The sequence below is a fragment of the Coregonus lavaretus genome (genome assembly GCF_964263955.1).
Source record: "Coregonus lavaretus genome assembly, chromosome: 20".
Classification (NCBI taxonomy): domain Eukaryota; kingdom Metazoa; phylum Chordata; class Actinopteri; order Salmoniformes; family Salmonidae; genus Coregonus; species Coregonus lavaretus.
In genome coordinates, this window is record NC_140007.1 from 37,444,878 (window position 1) to 37,456,734 (window position 11,857).

The window sequence follows — 11,857 nt, forward strand, 5'->3', positions numbered from 1 at the left end:
AATTCAGCTCTATTTCTGTTTTGTTTTACTCCACTGTCACTAAATTTGTAAAGTGAAACAAGTGAGGTGAACTGTAGTTTGATTCAGTCTGGATTTCCAGGCTAGGACATTGGACCCAGCTCTTAAGCTTGTAAGGCTGGGCCCTGGTCAAAATTAGTGCACTACATAGGGACTAGGGTGCTATGGAGCATGATCCACACTGAACAATGTAGTATGCTGAGATGAATGAGGTAACTAGGGCTGTTGTACTCACCTGGGTGACAGTCTGCTCTGAGTAAGGCACATCTTCCCCCTGTAGGAGATATTACATAGTGGGGTTAGGCAACCACACTCAGAACATTAGGGTCCACTGGGTTGAGTGAAGAGTGTTTTCTAGGGAGGGGAGGGAAGAGGAGAAAAGGGACCCTTACTTACCCTTAGTGCCACGCGGTGGACCACTTGCTGAGGATCACTTTCCAGAATCACTCTGTAGAGGGAGAAGCTTGTCATCACTCTCACACTGTGCAAAGAGATGGCCACACTGGACCAGACCACAGCCGTCTTATGACTGTGGTTCACCAAAATCATACAACCATGCTTATTGGTTTGGATGGTTGAAAATATGCAGTGGTAATTCATTTAGAGTCAATATCCAATCTAAAATAAAAATGAGAAATTATAAGATATGGAACTTACCCCCCATCCACAATTTCATCCACAGCGAGAAAGAGACCTTCCATATTCTCAAGTAGAGCTCTCCTCTCAACATTCTTCCTACAGAGAAAGATGACAGAATTATGAAAGATGGCAAAATATGTGATGTAAGATTTAGATCTCACCTCAACATTTGGCTCAGTGCGTCAAACAGACAGTTTAGAACAGCCATAGATCTCACCTCAACATTTGGCTCAGTGAGTCAAACAGACAGTTTAGAACAGCCATTAGCATCAACTGTTGGAGGGAAACAAAACACAAAAACAACAAAAATGTCATTTAGAGCATGGCAGGGTGCACTGCACTGAAATTAAACAATTTATTCATTATATGTTTCCAATCAAGTCCTTCCAATATGATTACCTCATTTTCATGTGAGCTTCCAATGACATAGAAGAAGAGATCAATGTTGCTCTTGTAGACGACTGTGAGGCCCTCTAGCAAAGCTATCTCACCTGAGTAGGTACAGAAACATGACAATGGCTGCGTTTAGACAAGGAGGCCAATTCTGAATTTTTTTCACTAATTGGTCTTTTGACCAATTAGATCAACTCTGAAAATGATCTGATGTGAAAAGATCTGATTGCTCAAAAGACTAATTAGTGGACAACATATCAGAATTGTGCTGCCTGTGTAAACGCAGCCATAGTTACAGAACAAAACTGAGGTAAAACACTATTCACTGACCTGAAAGCATGTGTATGTGTGCATTCATGTGTGTGTATTCAAATGCATTTCGTACTGTCAGTCCGGTGTGTCTTGCTGAAGATGTTCTTCTCAAAGGCTTTCTGTTCCTTCACTGAAGGGTATGTGTCATCATAATACTGTTAATAAAGCATTAATAAAAAGAGGGGTGAAACCACAACTAATTGTTGTTAGTACATTTCATATGGTAGGCTAATAATGCAGCTGGGTATTACATAATGCGTTACATAGCAGGGCTCACCAACTTTGGCCCTGAGCTATTGGGTGTATGCAGGCTTTTGTTCCAGTCCAGCACTAACACATATTTAAGTAATACACTCTTATCAAAGTCTTACTTTAGCATAAAGTCGTTCTCCATCATTATCCAGAATGAGGACTGCTTTCACGGTGTACAAAGATGGTTCCTGTTGGGCAGATACACACAGACATGACTGGCTAGCAAATAAATTACACATCATCACTACACAGTAGCTAGCTAACGTTGGCAAACTAGCTAGCTAGTTAACTAAAAAATTGACATTCACTAACGGAAACATGTGTCATTACTACGTTAATAGCTATTCCTAGTAGCTAAACATTGTAACCAGAGATAGTAGATTTACTCAAGTTACTGTTGTAACTAGCTAGCTAGCTAGCTAGATAGTTCTCTAAAACAGCGGGTGGTGAGTTCGCCAGCTAACGTTGCCGTCTGTAGCTAGCTAGCTAACAGCTCCTTCCCAATTCTCAACAGGCAGCAAGCACACTAATCTTATTTCCTGCAAAGGTTGCTAAACTTCCAACAAAAATCGAATCAGGAAATACAACATAAAAACTGTTTTTTTTAAAACATCAACGTTACCAGCATTCCCGTATCCATCTTCTTTGCAAAATTGCTAGCTAGCAAACTTCCTAGTTAGCTGCCTAAATGTTTATGTCCTCTTCCATTGGATGATAATCCGCATCAATCAAAACGCTCCGCTATGACACCGCCCATTCTGTATTGAGGACAGAGTACAAGCTCAGATAGAACAATGGCTTAGTTATAAAAATTGTTGGTACAAGTCAACCAGCCCGGTCCAATAATATATAGACACACTAGATGACAATAGTGGGTGCTGTGTTGAAGCCACCGTGCCTCCATCTTGGCACTCCCCCACAGTTGCGTAAAAAGTATTTTGGAAGCATTTTCCATAGAGTTGGACATTTTTTAGATTACTAATGTTACTGTCCCCACTACAACTACACAAATACTTAAAAGTGCACTATGCAGAAATCGCTCCGCCATTTCCTGGTTGCTAAAATTCTAATAATGTCCTAATTTCAGTTTATGTGATAAAACAAGCAAGTATAATGTAGAGAATCAATGTACCATCTAAACCGCTGATAAATATATTTTTCCATAAACAAAAATATTGTATTTTCAATAAAAGATGCAAAAACGAAACTTAAGAACGGAAAGCATAGAAATATCCCACAAAAAAACAGATCTACTGCTTCTTAAGGCCAGTTTATACTTGGTCTAATGAGCGTTGTCCGGGTTTGGTCGGTATAGGCCGTCATTGTAAATAAGAATTTGTTCTTAACTGACTTGCCTAGTTAAATAAAGGTAAAATAAAATTAAAATAAATGTCTGTAGATAATGATTGCTACAAGTGTAGTAGGTCAAAACGACATTTAATTTATACTCCAGTGGAATGTCTGTAGACCGTCGTGGACACTGTCAGTTTCCTTGTTGCACAGACTTGAAAAAACTTTAAGCGTCTGCGACTGTTAACGGACTGCCACAGCAACCAGACCAAATCCTCCAGTGACAAGATATGCAGGAGTTCTAATATTTTCAGATAGAATTACCTACTTTTATTTAGTCACACTGTGGCAGTACGGTATTTTCTGTAAGGTCGCCATTACATTGTAAATAATTATGTTGTTGTGGGTTTATTTTCCTGTAATAATGAATAAAATGAAGCTAAAGTTAAGACATTGTCAGCTATACTCTGGTCATTATTTGAACTGGCTAGCCAGCTAGCTAGCTAACTAGCAACAAATCAAAACATTGTTTAGAAAATTGCTTTTAGTTGCCTGGCTTCCTAGGTTGACATTTACTGAATTCAGTTTTTAATGGATGGGTTTATTGGTGTTAAAATAGAGAACGTATGGTATTTGGAGCAGCGGGCTGCTGATGTCAAGCAGAGGCTGTCGTTTTGTGTTTATACTTTTTCAATTCGACAACGACAAGTTTGATGTCTGATGGCAATAAAATGTTCATGATGTCGCTATACAATTGTCTACAGACGTCAATAAACCAGCCTTTAGACTTGCTTTAAATGAGAATGACAGATCTATAACTCTCATTTCTATGTGCATTTAGTCAGATTGCCAATGTTAGATATTGCAGCTTCAAATACATGTAATTTTGTCCTTGAAACGTTTAATTGAACTACTGTAGAATTCCATTCATTCTTATGGCGGATTGCTCCTACTGGGGAGTGCCAATATGGCCGGCCGGTGGCTTCAAAGCCTCTCAATGACCAATACATAGCATCAACAATCGAGGGTTTATATACACAATTGGTCCAGACCAGTGCTTGACTTGGGCAGAAGCTCACCGGAGCTGAGTACAAGCACCTCAAATGTTCTACTGCTAGAGCGCCTGTAACCTCTTATAGAATATTAGCTCAAAAGCATTGTGGAGCTCCTGCACCTAAATATAAACAGTACCGGCACCCAAAATGAGTACAGGCACCTATTTCAATCAAGTCAAGCACTGGTCCAGACCATTCTAATTAGATGCAATACTTGAGAGAATATACTTTGAATGTAATGTTTCTGTTACTGTAAATTAAAAAATCGGGTTACCTGCTCATATTATGTATTATGCAGGCTTTAATTGTTATTAGGTATCAGGGTCAGGGGCCAAAGTTTGTGGTTGGAGGAGCTGACTCTACCAAATCAAGACAAAGTCAGGGAGTGACTGTGCAGATAGGTAGTAACATTTCCAGCAAGCAGAGTGGTGGTGGTATACCACTAGCTTGCTCTGTGATCCCACATATAGGGGTATTATAAAAGTCTCAAGTCAGTTAGATTTCTTTAACCAAAGGACATGGTCTTTGAGGGCATGTTCTTCAACTACACCACTGCAAACATTAGGTTTTACATTACAGCATTATGTAACCTTTATATAACCATTATATAGGCCTACAATAATGGAGGTAGGCCAACTTTATTCCTCTCTGGCCATAGCCTCTGATCTCCCCTTTGACTCCTATGTCTGTCTGAGTACATTCGGACGGGCGGCAGGTAGCTTAGTGGTTAAGAGCGTTGTGCCAGTAACCGAAAGGTCGCTGGTTCTAATTCCCGAGCCGACTAGGTGAAAAATCTGTCGGTGCCCTTGAACAAGGCACTTAACCCTAATTGCTCTGGATAAAGTGTCTGCTAAATGACAAAAAAAAAAAGTATGAAACGTTTTTTTAAGGATCCTCCCACGTTAAACCAACCTAATTATCCTGGTTGTTTCTTCTGGGAAGTATCAATCTGGAAAACCATGGATGTTGCTGCTGATGGGGTTTTCCCTGCTTTATTTCCGACCAATTCAGAATGACATCAGTGTTTACGTGTCAACCTCTATTTTGGTTATGGACATCAATTCTGTCTGTTATTGCAAGCAGTATTGTGATTGTAATATTGTTTTCAGGGGAAAGGCACATTGCCATTAAAGTTATTATTTAGGTCCTAGAATGTATGCTTCCAAACTTAAATGTAAATTCATATAATAGATTATATAGCCTGCATTAAATGATAACATATGATTTTTTTTAAATACACTTGCAACAGTCCTGTGGTTAACAGACACATTTTGCAATGCAGCAATGGTTTTTCACAATTTTACCACTAAAGATTTCGAAATGACCCTTGATGTCTGAGAGGAAACACAATATGCAGCCTTGAACTGTTCAGTTAAAAGGTTGAATGCTTCTCAGAGGAATGTTGGCAAATCCCCGCCTTATCTTAGCTCATTGGTCACCATAGCAACACCCACCCGTAGTATGCGCTCCAGCAGGTATATCTCACTGGTCATCCCGAAAGCCAACACCTCCTTTGGACGCCATTCCTTCCAGTTCTCTGCTGCCAATGACTGGAACAAACTGCAAAAATCTCTGAAGCTGGAGACTCTTATCTCCCTCACTAACTTTAGGCATCAGTTGTCAGAGCACCTTACCGATCACTGCACCTGTACACAGCCCATCTGAAATTAGCCTACCCAACTACCTCATCCCCATATTGTTATTTATTTTGCTAATTTGCACCCCAGTATCTCTATTTGCACATCATCTCTTGCACATCTATCATTCCAGTGTTAATACTAATTGTAATTATTTTGCACTATGGCCTATTTATTGCCTTACCTCAATAACTTGCTACATTTGCACACACTGTATATATATTTTATGTTGTATTTTTGACTTTATGTTTTGTTTTACACCATATGTAACTCTGTGTTGTTGTTTTTATCGCACTGCTTTGCTTTATCTTAGCCAGGTCACAGTTGTAAATGGCTTACCTGGTTAAATAAAGGTGAAATTAATGCCATATTGCTTGTAGGTTAGAAGTATAAGAACATTTTGGTTTTAACCGATTCCTCTGTTCTCGTACTTGAATTGCCTGTGTTTTTACAGTATAGACTATTCTCGATATAACCATGACAACAGTGACTGTTGCTACTTTACATGCCAAATCCAAAAATGTATTAATAATTTACCCGAAGATCTTTATAACTAAACCAAGATAGACCATAGCCTGTCATTTCCAATGGGAACAAATTAGCCATAGTGGGCAGAACAAGCAAGGAGGGGGGCAGAGCCAAGCACGAGCCAACGAGATCCTATTGGCGCGTTCTAGCATCATCTGTATATTTCCGTTAGGGAATGCCTACTCTGTGAAGTGCGCGTGTGCAATAACTAAATTCGCCTTTGCACTCCTTCTAAACAACGCAATATTTAACTTTTACAAAGGGTAAAGTCTATAAACCTTAGTCCACTCTGTTCATAACAGATTCTAGTTTTGGGAACAGAAAACTGTATTGAGATAAAATGTTTCATCGATGAGAGCATTTTCAGAATGTCGGTCAAAATCAATTTCGTTCCATCTTCTCCCAATGCCCGTCAGTGGGATTCCTCTCACTACCATATTTGGTAGTGAGTGGAAACGACAAGCGGATGCTTCACATTTAAACATCCAGTGAAATATCTGTCTCGTTGTTCTATCTGTGATTTACCTCTATACAAGATGGGCAAATGGGTTTTCCTTTCAATTCAATAGCATTGAATCTGTAAGACAGGTCACAGAGACGGGAGAGGGCCTCCATAACTATAGCTACTAGCTTTACAAAGTACTGTATATAATGAAGATCAAATAAAACACTGTTGTAGTGGGACCTAGAGGAGAAAATGTTTTCATGTAGCTGATGGAAAATCTTAAGACAAGGACACTGTAAAGTCTAAAGGCAACACTTTTGCATTATGCCCCCTTCTAAAGTATGCTCACACCACTTAACACCTTAATCAATATGATGACTAAATTGAACAACAGGATCTCCAAACAGCATGTACTGGTATAACAAATATCCACTTTCTCTGGTAGTTCTATCACATTCATCATTACAGTAAACCTGATGACGGTGTGTTGCGGTTGAGTAAAATGTTTGCCATTGACCAATCATTACACCTGACAAACAACAAATGATGAACATGAACCTGCAGTATCATTGCCTTCATTGGTAATGTCTCAATATGACCAATGATAAGATGTACAGATTAGGCTACTTGTGATATTTCACAATACAGCGTCACTTTTTCATACCTCACATTTTGAAAAGCTATTATTTTATGACTGTACTTAAAACAATAATGGGATTACATTATTTATCAGCAGGAATGTTTCAATGAAGTACAACAGGAATGTGTATGGTCGTAGCGTGGTGCGAAGTAATTGGAAGTCGTGTGTGTGTGTGTGTGTGTGTGCGTGTGTGTGTGTATGTGCATACGTGTGTGCCTGCATCCATGCATGGATGCAGAAGCAGAGCGAGAGAGGGAAGTCAGAGGAGGGAAGGGAGGATGTTGGGTGGCGGAAGCTCTGCTGGGCGCTGATAAAAGCAGCGTTGAGTGCTTCTGAAGGGAGCTGCTAACTGCTGTGGTTTTATGCTTGAGGTGGGGAGAGGGGAGCAGCCCATGCTATCGCATTGTCCCGCCATCCTCCCTGCCTTGCACCGTCCATTGCACAATGCTGGGCGATGTCTACTGTCCACTCACTTGCATTTTCCATGCAAAGTGAACACACATTGATATTTACTTAGTAATTGGACTGGGTTATATGTTGAATAGTATCATCATTGCTATTGGCCCATGTCCCTGAACATGATGTATTGCTGATATGCTTGTGGTGATGCATTACATTCCCCTCCATGGTATCAATAAAGTACTACAACCACTACTACTATTTCTACTTTCCACCCTGTCCATGTCATCTCTCTTTTCCTCTCTCTTCCAAGCAGCTACTGGCTTATTTTTCCCTTCTTCAGACCACAACCAGGAGAAACAAACGCTCTCATGTTGTTCAGTTGTGAGGTATTATTTCCGCTCAAATCATATACATCATGTTTTAAGATTGTTAAGGCATGACCTCCAATACAGCACCTATTCCTCTCTAATGACACAATGGTGACAATAATAAAAATACCTATTAAGGGGAAGAAGCGAAAAACACAGTACTAATCATGGAGTAGAACGAGTAGAACATGCACTTGACTCCTAGTTCTAATTCTAGAATGATCTGGAAGGAATGGTGTTTCTGGCATAGCCGTATCAATCAAATGGCCACCCAGACTATTTACATATACCCCCCCTAGTCACTTTACCCCTACCTACATGTACAAATTACCTTGACTAACCTGTACCCCCGCACATTGACTCTGTACCGGTACCCCCTGTATTTAGCCTTGTTATTGTTATGTAATCTTATTGTGTTACTTTTCATTTAATTCTTTACTTTAGTTTACTTAGCAAATATTTTCTTAACTCTATTTCTTGAACTGCATTGTTGGTTAAGGGCTTGTAAGTAAGCATTTCATGGTAAGGTCTACACCTGTTGTATTCGGCACGTGACAAATAAAATTGGATTTGATTTGATCCACATAGGGTTAGATGTGAGCAGTGTGGGCAGGGTGCCATGCAAAAGGTTAAAATCAAATCAAATGTTATTGGTCGCATACACATACTATATTTAGCAGATGGTATTCTGGGTTTAGCGCAATGCTTGTGTTCATAGCTCCAACAGTGCAGTAATAGCTAACAATACTTAGCAATACTCAAAAACTAAAAGTAAAATAATCGAATTAAGAAATATATAAATATTAGGACTAGCAATGTCGGAATCCGGAGTATACAGTGCATTCGGAAAGTATTCAGACCCCTAACCTTTTTCCACATTTTGTTACGTTACAGCCTTATTCTAAAATTGATTAAATAAATGCAAATGTATTAAAAATAAAAAACAGAAATACCTTATTTACATAAGTATTCAGACCCTTTGCTATGAGACTCGAAATTGAGCTCAGGTGCATCCTGTTTCCATTAATCATCCTTGAGATGTTTCTACAACTTGATTGGAGTCCACCTGTGGTAAATTCAATTGATTGGACATGATTTGGAAAGGCACACACCTGTCTATATAAGGTCCCACAGTTGACAGTGCATGACAGAGCAAAAACCAAGCCATGAGGTCGAAGGAATTGTCCGTAGAGCTCAGAGACAGGACTGCAGCATTGAAGGTCCCCAAGAACACAGTGACCTCCATCATTCTTAAATGGAAGACGTTTGGAACCCTTAAGACTTTTCCTAGAGTCAGGGAGGTGACCAAGAACCTGATGGTCACTCTGACAGAGCTCCAGAATTCCTCTGTGGAGATGAGAGAACCTTCCAGAAGGACAACCATCTCTGCAGCACTCCACCAATCAGGCCTTTATGGAAGAGTGGCCAGATGGAAGCCTTTTAAAATGATAAACTTGGATTAGCAAACACAATGTGCCATTGGAACACATGACTGATGGTTGCTGATAATGGGTCTCTGTACGCCTATGTAGATATTCCATTAAAAATCAGCCGTTTCCAGCTACAATAGCCATTTACAACATTAAAAAACAAGGACATTTCTAAGTGACCCCAAACTTTTGAACATTAGTGTATATATATATATATATATATATATATACATACAGTACCAGTCAAAGGTTTGGACACACCTAATCATTCAAGGGTTTTTCTCTATTTCTACTATTTTCTACATTGTAGAATAATAGTGAAGACATCAAAACTATGAAATAACACATATGGAATCATGTAGTATCCCCAAAATATATTTTATATTTTATATTCTTCAAAGTAGCCACCCTTTGCCTTGATGACAGCTATTCACACTCTTGGCATTCTCTCAACCAGCTTCAACTGGAATGCTTTTACAACAGTCTTGAAGTTCCCACATATGCTGAGCACTTTTGCGGTCCAACTCCTCCCAAACCATCTCAATTGGGTTGAGGTCGGATGATTGTGGAGGCCAGGTCATCTGATGCAGCACTCCATCACTCTCCTTCTTGGTCAAATAGCCCTTACACAGCCTGGCGGTGTGTTGGGTCATTGTCCTGTTGAAAAACAAATGATAGTCCCACTAAGTGCAAACCAGATGGGATGGCGTATCGTTGCAGAATGCTGTGGAAGCCATGCTGGTTAAGTGTGCCTTGAATTCTAAATAGTAAAAATAAAGAAAAACCCTGTAATGAGTAGGTGTGTCCAAACTTTTGACTGGTACTGTATATGTATATATTTATATATGTATATATGTATGTGATGGGATGTATAGACAGTTTGGACAGTATATGGATAGAATATGTAGTATATCTGAAGAATAGTATATGTGCAGCAATAGTTAAACAGGATGGCCTTGACTAGAATACAGTATATGCATATGAAGTGAATAAAACAGTATGTAAACACTATTAAAGTGACCAGTGTTCCATGACTATGTACATAGGGCAGCAGCCCCTAAGGTGCATGGTTGAGTAACCGGGCGGTAGCCAGCTAGTGACAGTGACTAAGTTCAGGGCAGGCTACTGGGTGCAGGCCGGTTAGTGGTGACTATTTAACAGTCTGATGGCCTTTTGATATAATCTGTTTTTCAGTCTCTCGGTCCCAGCTTTGATGCAACTGTACTGACCTCACCTTCTGGATGATAGCGGGGTGAATAGGCCGTGGCTATGGTGGCTGAGGTCCTTGATGAGCTTCTTGGCCTTCCTGTGACACTGGGTGCTATAGATGTCCTGTAAGGCAGGCAGTGTGCCACCGGTGATGCGTTGGGCAGATCGCACCACCCTCTGGAGGGCCCTGCGGTTGCGGACGGTGCTGTTGCCGTAACAGGCGGTGATACAGCCCAACAGGATGCTCTCAATGGTGCATCTGTAAAGGTTTGTGAGGGGCTTAGGGGCCAAGGGGACATGGACAAAGGAATAAATGAAATAGTGAATTTGGGGGATTATACTCAGAGATGTTATACAAATCATGGGAATGGACAAGAAATATTATCAAAATCAAGAGATACTTTAATGCAGAACAAATTGAAAAGTACTTGCCCAAGATGTCAGATAACTCCTGAGTGCCGCAGTGGTCTAAGGCACTGCATCGCAGTGCTAACTGTGCCACTAGAGATCCTGGTTCGAATCCAGGCTCTGTCGCAGCCGGCCGCGACCGGGAGACTCATGGGCGGCGCACAATTGGCCCAGCGTCGTCCAGGGTAGGGGAGGGAATGGCCGGCAGGGATGTAGCTCTGTTGATAGAGCATGGCGTTTGCAACGCCAGGGTTGTGGGTTCGATTCCCACGGGGGGCCAGTATAAAAAAAATATGTGTTCACTAACTGTAAGTCGCTCTGGATAAGAGCGTCTGCTAAATGACTAAAATGTAAATGTAATGTCAAAGACCAATTGCTGCAAACACCACCACAGAGTGGGCGTTGAGCTAGGAACTGCAATCAGGGTGAAAACCATTGTGGTCTGGGTAATAACAGCCTGCTCTCTGGCATCCTTAGGAGGTGGGTGAGTATGGAGCTGGGTGCTAGGAAGCTGAGAAGTTGGGAAGTCCCTTCTCATTCTGATTCCTGGTAGACACCCACCTCTCTTGACTCTGTTAGCCACCAACTTGTTCCATTTCTTTTAGAACAATGACACAAAAACATAATCATAATCTGTGGCTTGGAGCTGGGATCTGACTTTATAATATGACTTTTTCAAACTTCTGCCATGTTCTTTTATGTGTACAGTTAAAAGTAATTAGATGTACACTGAGTGTACAAAACATTAGGAACACCTTCCTAATTTTGAGTTGCACCTCCTTTTGCCCTCAGAACAGCCTCAATTCATTGGGGTATGGACTCTACAAGGTG

General features: G+C 40.5%; 1 protein-coding gene across 1 annotated transcript in view; it reads right to left on the reverse strand.

The window, feature by feature from the left end:
* The window catches only part of LOC311147495 (coatomer subunit zeta-1-like), a 6,167-nt gene extending 3,641 nt beyond the window's left edge, over window positions 1-2,526 (reverse strand). The window contains exons 1-8 of the mRNA XM_084184234.1: window positions 2,237-2,526; window positions 1,734-1,802; window positions 1,436-1,517; window positions 1,057-1,148; window positions 875-930; window positions 676-753; window positions 415-466; window positions 254-292 (exon numbers count right to left, since the gene is read on the reverse strand). Coding sequence (XP_084040360.1) covers window positions 254-292; window positions 415-466; window positions 676-753; window positions 875-930; window positions 1,057-1,148; window positions 1,436-1,517; window positions 1,734-1,802; window positions 2,237-2,254 — 486 coding nt within the window. The 5' untranslated portion in view covers window positions 2,255-2,526. The remainder of the gene's footprint in view (window positions 1-253; window positions 293-414; window positions 467-675; window positions 754-874; window positions 931-1,056; window positions 1,149-1,435; window positions 1,518-1,733; window positions 1,803-2,236) is intronic.
* Window positions 2,527-11,857: the final 9,331 nt, after the last annotated feature.